General features: G+C 44.8%; 1 protein-coding gene across 5 annotated transcripts in view; it reads left to right on the forward strand.

Annotated features, from left to right (window-relative positions):
• Positions 1-17641, forward strand: part of CEP170B (centrosomal protein 170B) — a 58580-nt gene that overhangs the window by 2931 nt on the left and 38008 nt on the right. For all 5 annotated transcript variants that reach the window (XM_027674113.1, XM_027674114.1, XM_027674117.1 and 2 more), the window contains exons 3-6: positions 10305-10394; positions 13376-13454; positions 15887-15945; positions 17232-17370. In XM_027674113.1, the coding sequence (XP_027529914.1) occupies positions 10305-10394; positions 13376-13454; positions 15887-15945; positions 17232-17370 (367 nt within the window). The remainder of the gene's footprint in view (positions 1-10304; positions 10395-13375; positions 13455-15886; positions 15946-17231; positions 17371-17641) is intronic.

Here is a 17641-nt window from a genome sequence, read left to right on the forward strand (position 1 = left end):
GGTTGACTGGATGTTGTGGATTGTGAACCACTCCGTACCAACCAGAGTATTTCATGCTTCTTTGCAAGTCTGAACTGGCTTGTCAATGTTGCTTGTGGACTAGCAGCCTTGTGACACTCAACATTTGCCATGTGCTTTTCTACTAGGTAGATGAATTGAGATCCCTGGAGGAGGCAGCAGTATCCGTAAAACAGTTGTATTTGGGGGCTCATAGGTGGTGCTGGGTGGTATTAAAAGAAATTTCCTTTATTTCACCAGAGTGAAGACTCTGGATTGTCTATAAAAGCCAGCAGTTTGTGTTCACAGGGTAAGCTACATGTGACACTTTATAAACTAGTTTACTATCTCCAGTGATAAAGCTTTTTCTAGGATCACATTTAAGGTCTTGTTTTGAACAGCACAGCACTTTCCTAGTCATTTGCTTATAAAGATGTTTTCCAGAGCTACCTGGGGCTCCAAATGAGATGATTGTAGTAAGACTCAGTGCAGAACAGAGATTGTGAACAGAGACTTGATATCTGAGCAGATGGAGGATGAGATCTAAAAATAGACTTTTCCCCTGCTGTGACTGTCCATGTCACAAAATCGTTGTGCAGACTGGCACAATCATTTGTCTTGGGGGAAGCTTAAGAAGCAGGGCAGTTATCAGAGCAGATGGACATAGCTCTTGTGACAGTTGTTTGCACCTTGTAGTATTTCTGTGGTACTGACCCTGAAACTGTATATTCGCTGCACAGTTATTTTGCATATACATTTCAAGACACTGGCATTTAATCCTTTAAAGTGCACAGCTGGGCACAGACTGGCAGTGACTGATGACCTGGTTGGTGTTTTTTTATCTCTAAGACTGTTACTGCTTAGCGATTTCATCGTGATATGGTTTGTGGTTCCCTGTTGAGACCACGTGTATAACACAGTGCGCAAACACACGACACAGAGATGATCTTTGTCCTGGAGACCTGCAGTCTTGCCTTTCTCATTTTACTGTTTTAGGAGTGTCTTGTCTTTTGATATTTTCTTGGAACATGTTGTCTCAAGGTATCGGATCCCTAAATAGAAAAAAATGATGACTTTGTCACCGAATAATCAAGCTTTAGTTTTGCCTGTTTTACTTATTTCATACAGGTGTTGGATTTACTTTCCGATTTATAAAGAGGTGAAGAAACTCAGAGTCTTTAAGCTTAAAATTAAGTAGGTCTGATAGCAGGGACACATAATCTACCTTGATATCTTCTGTGCCTACTAAGAGGATTAGAAATATTTTAAATGTTTTTGCAGCACTCTAAAGCTTCTTGTACAAGTAAATGCGAGATTTACATTGTGTTTGAATGTTAATGCATGGGTGAAAATGCTGTGTAGCGTAGCTGTAGCTTGGCATGCACTGTTGTTACCAAAGCCAAGGGCTCAATTCTGCCCCTTTTCTGGAGAACAATGCTTGATTTCAGCAGTTTCGCTGGTCCCTTCAGGTAACAGTCAACAAACTGCAGGAGTATGGAAATCTGGGCCTCTAACTTGCACTAGTGTGTTTTTTTAGTGTGAAGGGTCGTGGTAGTAGGAAGTAATGCTCTGAAAAGGTTTGATTTTTTTTTTTTTTTTTAAACCAGAATTAAAAGAGCTTTTGGACCATCTTGGAGAAAGTAATTCTCCCCTCCCCCCAACATCCTTCTTGGGAAACGTAGTTGCCATTTTTACCGGCTTTGATCACTTGCTTAATGTGATAGGTATTTACTCAGGGGACAAACATTCTGCAAACTCAAAATTTTCACTTCACCATTAAAACATTAAAACATTACCCTCTGCTCCTAAGCAAAACATTTTTTTGCCTTTTTTTTTTTTCCCCCTAAATGTAAATATTTAGTGGAATGGAAAACAGGGTCATGATTTCCCTGTTTTTGTTTGAGAGTGGCGTTTACTGGAAAAATTAGGAAAGAAAAATGTTTAACCAATGCTCCCTTGAGCATTTTACTCCCTTTAAAGTGATGGTCTGGGTGTGCAGTTTTCCTACTGTGGGTGAGTTTGTACACGAGTTTGAGCTATGGGAGGAGTAGGTGCAGACAGCATGATGCTTTCTGATTTATGCCTTTGTCCTGTGTGCCTTTTGAGACAGCTTGACGTTTCCTATCAGGAGACACTGTTTGCAATTGCTTATAATTCTGCTAAACTTTGTAACTGTTTGGGATGAGAGTTTATTTTCCAGGTGTCTGTTTTAGGCAGCGTGTTCTGGATGTGATCATCTCCCGTCTTTGGTCTTTGCTGTGAGCAGCTCTGAGAAAAATGCTGTTTTCTTCATGTCAATTATTTAAAAGTATATTTAACCTGTTCTTTGAAGTTCTGGATTATAGAGCTGGGGCACTGAAGCTTTTCAAGAGTAAATGCTTAGGTTGGAGGTGATTGGTTTTCTTCCCCCCCACCCCTCCAATCAATAATCTAAATGTGTTTGACCAAGTTCCAAACCTTTGAAGAAAAACTGGAGTTTGCATGTGGTCAGCAGGGACTTGTTTGATACTATTGTCTTTAGTGATTTCATCTTGGAGTGAGGTTGGCAAAGGGATGGATTGGAGAACTGTTTCAACTTGGGCAAAGAGGAACTGGGTACAGGGATTCTCAACACTGAGGTGTAGATGTAAGAGCATCTGCACTAGGTTAGATCAAGGTGCATCTAGCCCAGTATTCTGACTCAGACAGTGGTCAAAGCAGCTGTCGAGGAAAGTGTGAAGACAAGCCAAGAGTGTAATACTTCCAGAGTGCTTGTTCAACCTCTTGGACTGTGTTTCAGGAAGCCAGAGGCCAGATCTTTGTATCTAGTGGTTGGATTCCTATAAAACTTCACCAAGAGATTAAGATTTGGCCAAGTGAGGAAATGCAACAAGGGTTCTGTTGTTTGTGCAGAGTGAGAGGAGGAACAGCAGGACTTGGAAAAGTGGAGGGTGGTGCACATAGGGCAGAAGGTGTTCAGTGTGGGCCAAGTGGGAATTACAGGATGTGACTGCCGAGCAGCATTGCCCTTAGGCCTGAGATGGGTCAAGACTTGGTATTATTCTAGTGTCAGCAGATATCTATGAAAGCTACTAGCCAAGCATCTGTCACTGGTCCATATGGGACGTCACATGCTGCTTATGATATCAATTAGTTCAAGTGGTAGGGGCTTGTGAGCTGAACATAGAAGTTCGTTCTTCTGGTGAGTCAGATAAAAGGTAACAATACTGTGTTTTTCTCTTTTTAGCTTGCTTTGTTAGAAAGCTAGGGAATTATAAGCATTCTAGGCACAGGAGGAATATTCCTATGGCTGCTAAGTCAAGTGTTTATAACTGCGGAGCAGTTACAACATTACTAATGTGAAGGCTGCCTGTGTAATCCTGCTTCTGCCCCTGTGTACACAGGCATGAAGATGCAATCTGTTATTGTGTCGTTACCGGGCATTTTTTCCCTCAGGATCTGTTCTGTGTTTGGTGTGCAGGGCGCACGGCACGCTCCGCAAATAACACGGTGCGAAGATGAGCCCTGCGTGTGTGTGACATCTGGTCAAATTAGGGTTTTGTTGACCTGATGTATCCTGCCTTCCCTTGTCCCTACTTGATAATACCATGTCTCTCCTGTGTAGATTAGTGAGTGCATACATAAACAAGTGCGAATAGGTGTGGCGTAGTTTGTCTACAGCATTATGCTGGGGAGAGGCAGATGGTGTGAACTTGGTAGATTATCTTTTTCCTGGTATTTCTTAGATGAATTCACCACAGTGCAGACGTTGTATCCCTCCATCGCTCACGGGTTTCCTGCATTGGGAGCTCCCAGAAGAGGCCATGGGGAATCTCTGCTGGTTTTTGTATCCCAGCCTCCTTCCCCATGGAAGTGCAGTGCTGAAGTGGGAAGCTGTAGTTGGGACAGAGAAATGCCCCACTTGTGCTGTTTTGCTGCATTTATCCAGAGGGTGTAAACAAGCACCTAAGTTAGTCCCTGCATGTTGGGAATTGCCAAGAGTAATTTGTTAGGTGTTACAAATGAAGTAGGTGTCTTACAGCCAGAAGGGAATGGATCTAGCCTTGGGAAGGTGCTTCTTTTTGACAGGTAGTGTTTCCGGGTGCTGGGGCAGCAGCTGTGGGAGAGAGGATGCATGTCCCGTATTTCCAGGCCTAGAGTTGTTTTTTTGGCTCTTCCTTCTCCCATTGTGTTCTGTTAATGTGCAGTTGACGGGAGGATTAGGATGGCTGATGAAGTGTGGGCGTAAGAGGCCAGAGGCATGGCAGGACAGGCAAACCTGGGAGGGGAGTTCATTGCTGGAGGCAGGGTAAGGAGAGAGGTGATGGTGGCACTGGAGGCAGGTGGTTATTAGGGGTGAGAGGACTCCATGGGGCTGGCAAGGTGCTGGAAGCCTGGCTTGTGTAGGGAGGGTTTGTCCCTCTGTGGAGTGGGCGGAGAAAAAGGGGACCCCTTCCCTGTATGAGATCCTGATCCAGGACTATAAAAATTCAGGCTTCTGTCCCGCCTAAAATGATGTTTCTCCATGCCTCCTGGGTGGCTGTGTAAAACAAAGGGAAAGCCAGTGTGTCTGAGGGCAGTATGTTCCCTGCCTGTGGTCAGGATCTGACCCTGGGTCACTTGAACCAGTGCTTCACTTTGGGAATAGGGGAACCAGCAAGCAAAAACCCATTTTACCCCAAAATAAGGGGTTAAGTTTTTACGGGAACCGTGCCAGCCTCCAAATCCCTTTGCCAAGCTGTGGGGATTACGGTTTCATTTTCCTGGGGGATTTCTCTCTTTTGTTCAGTGCCTTATTTTTTCATGAATAGTCAGGCCCTGGTCCTGCCATCGATCCACAAAGCCCACGATCTTGGCTGCAGCAAACCTGAATTCAGGAGCCTCTGCAGCCTGGGAGCTGTAAAGCAAGTCCAGCCCTGGGATGAGGTGGCTACATTTGCTGAAGAGACATTTGTCTGCCTAGGCAGAGTCATTAGAAGCTGGCAGCTCCTGCCCCTGGGAGCGATCAGGGTGCCTCTCGCGGGGGTGGCACATTTGCAACCAGCCTGGGGCAGGACAGAGCATTCAGTGATATTCTGGAAAAGTACTGAAGCAGCCAACACACGCTGTGAAATGCATTGTGGTGGAAGAGAGACCCATGTGTTCACACCTGTCATTAATGTTATCCAGCATTTTACTTTAGAGAAGCAAAATTCACGTTTTGGGTCAGAATGCAAGGGATTTTTTTTTTTTAATTTGGCTTTGCCTGTCTGTGTTCTAAAGTGGGACACCAACAGAGGTTTGTATTTCCTTACTGGGACACTTGTGCAGAGCACAGTACTGGCAGAAATGTAACCTGTTCACTATGGAAAGTATTTGAGCAACTGTTTATTGCATGCTGCCACCAGAACGCTGGAGCTATTTAGTGCCAGACTACTGCCAGACGTGCACAACAGACTGCAGTGAGGAACAGGGAAACTGCTCTCGTTTGTTTATTTTATCTCCAGTACCACGGTGCTGCGAGGCACTGGCAGGGCTGAGGTCCAAATCTCAACCCTGAGCAGGAGCCTTTCGCCCATGGTAATTCTCCTGAGAAAAAAGTAGCATCTGTATCTGCGCAGACAGCTGAGCTGCGTCTGCTCCCCGGCCCTGTGGGGAACACAGGCTGTCTGGCTGTATTTCTCCTCCTGCCTTCCTAAGCAGGTCTTGTTTCCTTATGGGCTTTGCTTGGCGTCTCTGCTTGTGCTTTCATCCTGAGTGCCCTCTTCTCTGTATCAGACCCTTCACCAAAAACAGAAAGCTGTGGGGTGTCTGCAGCACACGTAGCCAGCGTGATTTGTGCGTCCATGGAGACTCCTTCGTGCTTCCGAAGCTGCTTTTGCTGCTCCCATGCCAAGCAGGGGCTTTTGCTGATTTGATGTGTGCAGTTTTGAGAACCACAAGCGAGCTGCCTGGTTGCATGACTGATTGGAGACTGGTGATCCAAGATGTTGGTACCAGTGTGGGACTGGCAGACCCACAGGTGCCATTCCTGTGTATGTTTTGGACTATTTGCTTAATATGATCTTGAGAGAAAGAAGAGCTATAAAGTACCTCTGTACTCAGTTACATGCTGCGTGTGCATTTTGTCTACTGGGTATTTAAAACATGATGCATTGTAGCTGGTATGACGGAGAAGCGGCACAACCTTATATTAGGAAGTGATTTGAATGTCTGGAAATGCCAGCCCTGGATGAGCCTAGTGTAGTAACAAATCAGTGTCCAATGTTTTCCCTGCAGAGAAGTGTAAATGTACTTAATCAGAAAAGCACACGTGTTTTCCTGAGAGTTGTTTTCATTTGATAACAGGTTCAGTGTTGGGACACGGTGAGAACCCTGTACTCTTCCTTCATTCCCAGCCTCTCAGAATGTACCCTTCTTTCTTGCCTCCAGATCACTGCTGTTTAGGAGGACACCTCCCTTGCTTGCCTTCTTTTCCTCTTCTCAATCTCTCCAGCTCTGGTTTTGTGGTTTGAATCCAAGCAAAACCTCAGTGATCCTTGCCCATAGCTCAGGAGTGCTTGTGGCTTCATCACAAGTGCTTTTCTGGTTAAATAGGCTAACTGCAAGGATGTACTGGTTCTTTGCTGCTTTTGACATCTGGATATAGGCAATTCAGGGTTTTTCAACACTTCATTGGAAATTCTGTTGTGATTTTTTTTTTCTTGGACCTCTGTGTCCTCTCCTGACAGATGGATCAGTCTTGCCTTTTGTTGTGGAGGTAGTGGTTGATCATTAAGCAGGCCTCAATATTTGGTGCAAGTGTGCATTTAGGCTAGGGAGTCCTCTTATGTTTGTGATTCAGTCAACTTAATTGCAGTTTTTCAATTTATAGATGCCTAAAATCTTTACAGTGGAGTTGCAGCTCTGCACCCATGGGCAGCTCTATGACATGTTGACTCAGGTTTCCTAAATCACTTTCTGTGATTCAGTGGGTCACCTATTATAAACCACTGGCCTGCTAGGCTGAAGTGACTTCTGCAGGACTGTTCTTGGGCTCTCAGTTGTTACCAGTCTGGACACTGGTTAGTCTCTTCTTGGGAAGTGAGATTGAGGCACTTTGCTCCTCTGTCTGGGAGCAAAGGCACCATCAGCCGCTGGGTTGCTGCTGTCACTGCACACAAGAGCAGTTTATGTTAAATGTGACTGATGTTGAAATAAACCACACCTCAGTTCTCAAGTAAGAGTGACCTTTGGCAAGTCTGGATCAAAATAAATAAGGTGTGAATTTAGTTATTTCAAGTTGAGTTTCCTTGGAGACAGGCCCTTAGGAAGTCCTGCTGCCAGTTCCTGTGATGTTTGCTGGTTTAACATGAACAAAACTAAGAAAATCCCTCTCTTCTCCACAAAAGCATGAAATTTCTCAGAGGTGCAATCTGGGTAACAGTTTGCTGTGTTCCTGATGTGCTCTTTAAAGAGATGCTGAGAGGTTGTATGAAGATGGTGGGTCAGATTTTGCATATTGGTTTTACTCCTTTTGCTATGGGCTTTCTTGAACACAGCTGAAACTTCCTTGGAAAACAGGAAGTTTTGGCATAAATTGGTTCCTTTGGTGACCTCTTCCTACATTTATGTAGGGTAATATCATGTTGCTGGAATACATGTCTGCTCCCCTGAGATGACCCTCATCTGATTTGGGACCCTTGAGTGGCTGTAGTCAGCTGTTGTAAAACAAAGCAGACCAAAGGCTGTGCTGACCTACATCAGGGTCAGATGCAGGGCGAACGGAATTTTTGAGAGACAGCTGGTTCCCAGAAATAAACCTTTTTTTAAATGACCTGTGGATTAAAATCAGATACCAAATGAAATCTACCCCATTATTTTTTTCTGGGTTAACTTTTTGGGGTGGAAGCATTTCTGTACTTGGAGGGGGACTAGAGGGTTTGTTCTGCCTTTAAAGTCTGTTAATCTTTAAATGAGTCTCTATGACATGCTGTAAAAAGCTAAAGCAAACATTGCTGCACTAGTTAATCAATGTTCCCTCACATCTCATTGGGAACAGTGATGTCCACAATTTTGGGTAGCAGAGGGACCAGGGATGAACACATCTGTGCAGGCCCTGTGCTCAGTTGTCTCTGAGTCCAGCAGGATGAAGCACAGTACTTAAATGGCCATGGATGGGGGCAAGGGATGGTCTTCCCCCTCTGCTTTGTAGGAGAGCTGTGGTGAGCCCTGTAGGAGCCCCAGCCCAGGTGCAGTGCCCACACAGCCAGATTGTTGTGGGGGCAGACCCTGGGCTCACATCCCCCCAAAGGGTGGGAGGGACCACGTGGCAGGTCAGGAACACCCCCAGCTTGTGTAGCATGAGCTGCTGTGATACCTGAGGCTGTGACAGGAGACATTCTTGTCCTCCTGCCGTTTGCTGAGGGGCAGGGCCTGGCAGCATCCCTCAGCTATCCTTACCTGGACCATCCTTACCTTACACTGCACACCCTGCCATAGCAACTCAGGCAACTGCAAAATGGACTGAGGGGCTGCATCTGATGTGAGTAGTAATGGAGAAACAGCAGCTTCACACTGCAAATGCTTAAGCCCTGCCCAGCCTTGAGGTCACAGGTCAGACACCAAGTGTGGGGATGGCATGGGAGTGAGGGATTTGCATGTGCCCCTCCTGGGAGGATATTGCTGTGCATTGATTCCCATGTTTAGTGCTCAGCAAGGCAGGAAACATAGGTGGGATGTTCCCAACCACCTTGTCTCTGCCTGTCCCACCAGTTCTTATTGGTATCTTTGGGGGGTGATTGATGTCTGAGCAGCACCAGCTGGAGAGCAAAGCATGAAGTGCTGCCTTGTAAGTTCAGTAGTGTATAGATAACTGTGTTAGAAAGGGAGCTGGAGGCATGGAGTCAAACTGCCCCTCTCCTCACTGCCTCTGCTTGGAGTGGCATGTCACAAATGGTGTGAGGGACATTGCAAGGTGGAAGGGCAATCTTCTGGCCAGGTATGTGCTTGCTTCATTTTGGTACTTCAGGGTTATTCTGGAGGACACATCTCTTGGGCTGATGTGTGCTCTGCAGGGGAAGGAGGTGCCATTTGTCAGCTGTTGCAGTATTACCAATGTGCTTGACATTGGCAGGGCCAGAAGAAATTCCTGCAAATAGCAGCAGTTTGTCTGAAAAAAGCCTCTGTGTTTTCACCAGGAATGCCCTGAAACAATCTTTGCCTCTGCATGCTTGCAAGGAAGCAGATAATGGCCTGCTGAGAGCGGTGCTGTGGAAACCAACATGTTTATACTTGGGAAAAGCAAAGGACTTTTCACCAAGAACTTGTTTGTTGATGCCCAGGAAGATGAGGATTAGCTGACTTGGGGCCTGGCTTGTCTCCCTGCTCTGGTAGCATGCCCTCCCCTCCTCTGGCCTGGGGTACCAGGGAGGTCTCAGTGCTGTGTGCGTGCTGGTGGAGCGACCAGTTCCAGTGTCTGGCTGAGGCCAACTGCAGCCAGAATTCAAGTTACAAGAGGCAGTAGGTCTAAATGCCGACAGTCTGATGTCTTTATAGCTGTAACACACCATATTTCAAAATAATTCGTAGATCTCGTTCTTACACTTCTTCCTCAGAAGTCTGACACGATTCTTGCTGAAGTGTCATACTCTGTTTTGAAGATAAGGTGCGTGTGATACTTGTGCATTGTGGCAAAGCCAGTGGCACCAGGTCACTGTCAAGTTCAGTGTTCTCAAACCTAGCTTAAAATTTGAATTTTCCTGGCATTGCTTTCTTTCTCATTCCAGGTCTACTAACCTCTCTCCAACTTGGAACACATCCTAGAATTTAAATCAACTCCAGGACATAATCCTGGGAACAGTATACATTGTTGGGAATGAGTTTGGTTTGTAATTTAAAAAACGATTTTTTTCTCTTTGAAAAATAGGAAGAAATGATCCCAAATAGGAGCATCCCTAGTGATGAGGCCGCTGGCTTCAGCAGTTGAAAAATGTAGCTCTTCTAGTTCGCGCTGGCTGAGATCCTGCCCCCCAGGCTTTCAGTTTGACTGGTTTTGTTCAGTGTGTATTGATATAATTTATTGAAATAATGGCACAGTCTTAACAGCCTTCAGTGATTTTTTTTTTCAATTTTTTTCCCTCTCTCCATGCAAACATTGTATTGTCTTCAGTGAACTGTTTAAACAACCGTGGAACCGTTTACTGCTTATCCTTCAATTATTTACAGTAGTAAATAATATTTAATCCTTCCTGCTTTCCCTCTCTCTCCCCCTACCCTGTATCAAGTTAGTTTAATGTCTAAATGTTGCTTTGATTAACCGTGTCTCTTATGCCTGACCGGTCTCACGCTCACTGTGCTTCCATTGGCAGTCCCGCAGTGTCGATAAGCAGCACGCCGTGATCAACTATGACAAGGAGAAGGATGAGCACTGGGTGAAGGATCTCGGGAGCTTAAATGGCGTAAGTACCAAACCTCCCGGCTGGCGGAGGCACACTCGGGGTGTGCTGAGTCTGCAAGTGCTCCTGTGCTCTCTAAATTCTGCTGTCAGGCCCTTTTGGGTCACTGCAGCTGTTGGCACGAGTTAAGCTAAACATACATAATTATTTGCAAGGCCCGAGATGGAGGTCATGTGGCATCTCATCTTGGTGAATATTGTATTTCTTTCTCCCGGTGTCCTTGCAGAATGCTTCAGGGCTCACCAAATCATAAAACCCCTTGCAAAAGAGGAGGAAATAAATTCAGTTTCATGTTGGGGATGTTAACTTTAAACTGGTGATGAAGATTCTGGAGCAGCTGTTCGGCATGAGCAGGGTGACCTTCTGGCAAGTCATTTGTCAGTGCATGGAGTGATTTATGGGATGATGAGACATTTAATTTCTTTGGGGAGAAACTACTTTTTTTCTCTTTTGCCTGCCTTGTGCCTGGTTTGTGTGAAGACCAGGGAATAATGTGAGCCCAGAACAGGGAACTGAACCTGCCTCCATCTTAACCCTTGCCCTGGTCATGACTCATGCAGTGGTGTTCGGCAGCTCAGTGATGGTTTTGCTTGCCCACCTGAATTCTGTGATACACCATTGCAGTTTAAACTGTCCTAATGTCATAGCATGCCTCTATTTTGGCAGCTTCTTCATACCAGTGGAGTTATTCCTCTGCTGGAGCAGGTCTAAGCTCAATTCACATAATTGTCTTCCCAGTGGGAGTTTTACTGCAGTCATTGTTTTGGACTTAGAAACAGAAGCCCTCCACCATCACAACCACAAAACCACAAGAGGAGCCCAGAAAGTTGTACAAAAACAGTGGCAAAAGCAGCCCTCAACTGTTCTGCCTCTCCTGGCATCTGAACACAGCACGAATGAGTGTTAATCCTTCTCAGCCTAATAGCTGAAGGCACAGAGCCCTGCTGAAATGGGAATATTTCCAGTAACTGGTCTGGGCTCTAGCTGGGCCCTGGGTTCAAAACCTGTGGTATGTAACTCATGGTGGCAAAATAGCAGCTAAAAATTGTGTTTACAAGAGAGGGAAGACTTGTACCACTAATTCTTTTATATCTTCACATGCTAAAGCATAGGAATTTACAACATTTTAACAATAGACTTGTGCTCAGAGGGGGAGTGGAGAAAAGGATTTACAGCAGTGTCTGTCTTCTGCAGCTGATCAAACACATTTCTGTTGAAGAAGACTGTGGCCAAACCAAATTCACTTTGCATGAAAGAAATATATGTTCTTATTTGAAAATTGTAATTAAAAACTTATTTTCTCCCCTGAAACTAAAGAAATCACTTTTGAGGACTTTTTTTGATTTTAAATCCATTTTCAGAATTTCCTTTTATTTTGTATTTAACTTTGAGTTGTCAACAATGCATTATATGGCTTTGCTGGATAATCTGGTTCATATTAATTGTCAAGATGTATTGTTTTTGTTATAATGTTCAAATGATTCTTCAGTCTCTATTCAGAGCTTTTTGTTTTTGAAGGTAGTGTTTCTATCTGCAGTATGCATTTTCCTTGAGTTATTTTATCTGAAGTAACCATGGACAAATAGGTAACTATCAAAATGGGTTTTCTTGCAGACTTTTGCTTTGCAGAAAATTCAGCAAATAATTATTCCTGTTTCAGATGTGACTGTTGTGGGTTTTTTAAATATTAAAACTTGCATGTAAATTGGAATTCCGTGCCTTTTAACTAACTACAGTGTTTTTTATTCTGAAATTACAGGCCTGTTTCCCAGCTCTTCTGTAAATTGCCAGGAAGCTGGGGGCTGTTGTCTGCTGAGGTTCTAGTTTCCTGCTCAAGCATTTATTTTTCCTCTGTGGTTAATAATAGGTCTGATCATGCATGTTTGGCTTGGCTGAGGGGAGAAGGCAGAAGGACAAGGGGAGAAGGCAGACTGTGCCTCAGTGACAAAAGCATGTAAATTCATTTTCTAGCATGATTTTGATTCCTCAGGCCGTAGCTGCAGTTGTACTGAGGATACAAAGACCCAGCAGTGATTCCTAGTCCGAGAGGCTGGGTGAATCCCACCTTGCCAAGTCAGGTGTGTGTCTGAGGCTGCCCTGGGTCCAACTCAGTGCCTAATCCCCATCAGCACTCTGGAGCTTCTTCAGCTGAGATTCTTATTTATTTGGCCCAGGTTATTACAAAAGTACATGGATTTATTTGTGAAAGATGTCCATGACTTCTTGATGTGATCCTCTGTTGTTCTGTGAGAATTGCTTCACAGTGGGTCCGCTCAGAAAGCAGAGACATCAAAGATGTTACTTCACAGCTGTGAAGTACATTTCTTGCACCTTTTTAAGGGTGTTAGTTTCTTTAGGCCTCAATTAACCGCCTGGAGCATGGGAAAAAGGAGTATGTGAATTTTTAGCGCGAGGAGTTTGGTGTCATGGACAATGTGGCCTCAGATATCATGGTGATGGCGCTGCAAATTTTTTTTCCCTCCTTCTGTGATAGGCTTTGCTTGTTAAATTATCAGGCCTTGGGGCTGACACCAGTCTTGTTTGACATCCAGCGGAAAGCTGATTCCCAGCTCAGTAATTAAGAGTATGAGTTGCACCGTTTGCTCTTGCTGGTTGTGAAGGGTGTAGGAGAGCCGAGAGCATTTGAAGTTCTTAACTTCAGGCACCTCATTTACGTGTTCAAGTCGGGGACTCAAATTGCATTTGCAGTTGGTGGAAAGGTAAATCTCCCTGGAGGTCCCTTCACAGCACCGTGCTTTGAAGTGTAATTGGGGTGCTCTGACTTGCCCATGGGAGCTACTTGCTGACATTGGTTTTTCCAGGGAACTTAGCTCCTCGCCTGGCTGGCTTTGTGCTAGTGCATCCTGAACGTGTGCAGTGCCATTGGCAGATGGGCATGGGTGCCCTCCAGGAGATCCATCCCTCTGAGATCCATCACCTGGATACCCTCAGTCAAACCCTGTTCCTGTGCTTCTCTCCTGCAGACGTTCGTCAATGATGTGAGGATTCCTGACCAGAAGTACATCACCCTGAAACTGAACGATGTCATTCGCTTTGGCTATGATATCCTTCCTGTCTGAAGAGGGAGTGGGACTCAAATCTTTGTCTGGGTTTTCTGCTGTTTGCTGCATGAAGAGTTACCAGGGCTAATCGTGACCACTGAATAAGGATGTTTGTTTTGCCTCCTGGAGCCTTTGGATGGATTATAAGCTTGTGTTTCTCCACCTGATGCAGAGCAGATTCGTGGTGCCTGCTGCCTTCATGGGACTTCGAATCAGGCCCTGCACTGTGTAGGTGCCTCTTCAGTCTCCTCCTAAGGAAGGGTTGCATTTTTTTCTTTTTATTTGTGTGGCAGCTGTAGCTGGTACCAGCAGGGGAGGAAACGTGGTTCATATGTTTTTGTATGAACTAACATCTTCCTGCTTATTTTTCATCCAACTTGCATGGTTTTGTCGGTCATTTCACCCAGATGCTTGCTTTCAGACAATTTTCAGGCCTTCAGCCTTAAACATTTGGCTGTGGGGCTCGTGGTCAGACCCTTGACTCTGTATTGATTAAAGTTTGCCTGTGCAAATTGCTTCTGCCACAAAATGCAAGAGTAAATCTCTCTTTAGCAATAGCAAGTCTCACCTCTATCAAGGGAAGCTAGGCTGCAGTTACTGCTTTGTTTACAGAGCCACAAATCCTGCTGTTGTCTGCTAAAACACCTTTGCCTTCATCCCTTTCCTTTTTTATCCTGATGTGACTGTATGACAGGCTATAAGCATAGATGTTGCCTTTCTTAGCCTGCAGAGCAACAGTGGTAAGTAGAGGCTTCTTTTGCTGCCTTTTCATGTAATCTAATACTTTTTTCACTTTTTTTCAGTTGCTTCTATCTGCCAAACTTTGCCCACTCAAGCTGAATTTAGAAGTAGCAAGTGTCTTCTTCAGGTTTCTTTTTTCTTTTCTGGGGAAATGTCAGTTAAAACAGTCCAGACGTTCTGAGAATAGAGACAGAGACTAAGTTTTACCATTTGTTGGTGGGAAATGTTTGGCTGGAAGACTCTTCTGCATCCTTGACCTCAAGGCCACATTCTTCTGCCTTTTATTGACCCCGGTTTGTGCTTGGCCGTGCTGTGGCCCTTGGAATACTCTAAGCTTTGCTGGAGCCCAGAGAGCTGAAGCAGTGAGGAGAGGCTGAGCCTCACTGAAGCCCATTACAGTTGTAGTTTTTCTTGACTTTACAGATTTATTTTTTTTTTATTTAGCTGGTCATGTGTCTTCTGGTCTCTCTATATGTGGGGAAACTCACAGAAGACTTGCTGTGAACTGTAGTCCTAGGAAAGCATTAGCCAGTGCCTGGAGTGTGGGTGGGTTTTAATGACTGCAATACAGGTTTAAACTTTTTATAGAAAGCAATTCCGAGCAGCTGAGTTGAAGTGTTTAATCCTGCAGCCCTTACATGGATATTCATGTAAAATGAGTGATTGCACTTATGAATTGTAGAATTTATTGCCTTCAACAGGAAAAATTTAAAGAACGTAGGTTTTAGTCATCCCTCTACTCCAGTGTAGTTGCTATGGCAGTTACAATGTTTTCCTCTCCTCTGCTGCTTCGGAGCCACTCTCTTCAGCGTTGCTTCCTGTGCACTCTGCAGTCAGCTCAGTGTGGATGGCAACATCTCCTGAGGTCTTGAGTCAGCTGTGTTCTGTTGCACGAGAGCATTTCTCTTTTCCATTTACAGTTTCACTTACAGACTGTGCAGAGTTTTCCCTGCTAGGCCAGTATCACTTGGTTTATTTTTAGTCTAACATTTTCCATCCTTCCTTTTTCCTCCCCTTTGATTTCTACTGTGCTGATTGGGTTGTTCATGATGACATTCCAGATGCTTACTTTTTTTTTTTAAACTTTTTTTTTCCCCCCTAATACAGTGTTGCTGAGGATTATTGCCTGGGCTCGGCCATGTGAACGCCTCCCTTCCTAAGAGGTCACAACAGCCTGTGACCTGATTTACTTTTCATCTAGGAAATTGCATTGGCTGAAAGCCTTGTCAGGGCAAGAGAGCACTGTAGTCCCAGGCATCCAGGCAGGGAGCTGAACTTTACTGCCCCCTTATCCAGAGTATGTGAGATTGGACTATCTTGGCCAGGATACTGTGAGTGGTCTGCCTGAAGCTGCCAGCCAGGTGGAGAGGAGCAGGGTGTGAGTTGAGTCAGGGCTCTGGTTGCTCCCCTAGGTCCTGCACAGAGTTGCTAGTGCTCCCCCAGGCTTCTCCTGCCCAGCTCCCCTTGTCTGCTGCCCCTCAGTTGGCACAGGTCTGGCCAGGAAACGTGATTGCACACACTCTTGCAAACCATGCAAGACAAAGACCATGGTGGGATGCAGCCCAGGCAACTTTTAGTACCCTGTGTATTTTAAGATTCTCTGGTTTTATGATCCTGTTTTTGTTCTGTGACTAAATGCTACACTTCTCTTTCCATCCAATTCCTTTGTCATTTCCTTAATGAGTTCTGTACATTCGAACATGTACGTCCTGGAACAAATTCAACACAAAGTCCCAGAAGAGGCATTAAAGGTAAGGGTGGCTGGGTGCAGGTGCATTTTTAAAAACAAATGGTTTAAGTACACTAGTGATGGTCAAGCAGAGGGAAATATTAAAATACTCCTGATGGCAGTGAAATGAGGCTTTCCCTAGGCTGTGACTTAATAAAACCCTCCTTTGAGGAGAGATACATTTCCCAGTTATCTCAGCTCCGATCTCTCTTAACCTGTGCTAACAGGTAGATGAAGTTACTTCTGATTTCATGACTGCCAAAAAAAATAAAAGGTTTCTTAAAGCTGTAACATATTAAGGAACAGTCAGCACATGAGCTTGTGGGTAAAGCACAGCAGACCTTGTTCCTTCACGGAAGAGGAAGAGTGCAGGTGTCTTTTTCTGAGCATGGGGACTTTGACCAGCTCCATCACACTTCTTCAGCAGGCTAAAGTTTGCTTAATTTATTCATGTGTATCATCTCATTTTTGCCTTCAAGCTCCCAATTTTTACTTACTCAGTAGTCAGCCCTCTTATGAGTGAGGTGTTTTTTAAACACAGTTCAGTAGCAGGTAAGAAATATTCAAGCATCCTCTTACCTAAGTCAGAAAAGTTAACCCCCTCTAGGCGAGAAAGCTGTCATGTTCAGTTCTGGGACTGGGATATAAGTGCCACACATAGCTCAGTAACATAAACTGTCTTCTTAGCCCTGGTTCCATGTTTAGGACTTGGAGAAGGTCGTAATGTAGCAGCTAGAATTGGGCAGATGATTCACTGAACTTACTCAGGGGTAATCTGGATGAGTACACCCTTTTATTAATTTATTTGTAATAAATCAACTTCTAAATAGCTCATTTACTTTGTTAATACGGAACCTGTTTTAAGGCAGAATCATTTTCCTGGCTGGAGAGAGGGTCTGGAGAAAAATAATTAAAATAGATTCCAATTGCCTTTGCTGAAAAACTGAGTTAATGCAGATGAACACCCTGAAATAAGTTACAATGTTCCTTTAAGAACAAAGGGGATTTCAGGATTTGAGTCCTGAATGGAAAATGGCCTGAGTTCTGATTCTTCTCAGTTTATTCTTTAAAGGATTTCCCAAATAGTTGTTTTGCATAGCTAAGTCACAGTGACCTTCTCGTGGACTAGAATTGCCACTTAATGGCTTCCAAATGGGGTGTTTGAAAGCCTCTTGGCTGGCATTTCTGCTGTTCGGTGGCACCTACTCAGGTGTGCATGATTTTTGTTGCAGAACAGAGCTGCAGTATCTGCCTGTGAGTGATCTGTTGGTGGGGAAGAGGGGTTCACTGTTGCTTGTGTCTCTGCAGCATGAGAAGTACACCAGCCAGCTCCAGATGAATTACAAAGGCACGGCGATGAAGAGGGCGGAGCAGCCCATGGAGCACGGCGTCTACGCTGAGTCCCCGCAAGCAAAGCTGGAGAAAGGAGAGAGGAAAGCAATTACAGGTACCTGCTCAGGAACCAGTTAATCAAGATTCTGAACAAAGTGCAGCTTGAGCCCTGTGCTGGGTCATGATTCTGACAGCGGAGTGTTGTGGGTTGCATCTGAGAGCAGTTCTGGAAGGGTCATCTTTCTAAACCCCTTGATTATTCCACACTCTTGGCTTTTGGAGATTCAGCCTCCAAAAAATATCAGCTGGTGTGATGGCTCATATGTGCCTTGTTGCTGCGGGTGTTCTGGAAAACTTGTGGGCTGAGCAGGTTTGGTAAGTTCTCT

The sequence above is a fragment of the Neopelma chrysocephalum genome, unplaced genomic scaffold, assembly GCF_003984885.1.
Source record: "Neopelma chrysocephalum unplaced genomic scaffold, ASM398488v2 Primary Assembly neopelma1_24, whole genome shotgun sequence".
NCBI lineage: Eukaryota > Metazoa > Chordata > Aves > Passeriformes > Pipridae > Neopelma > Neopelma chrysocephalum.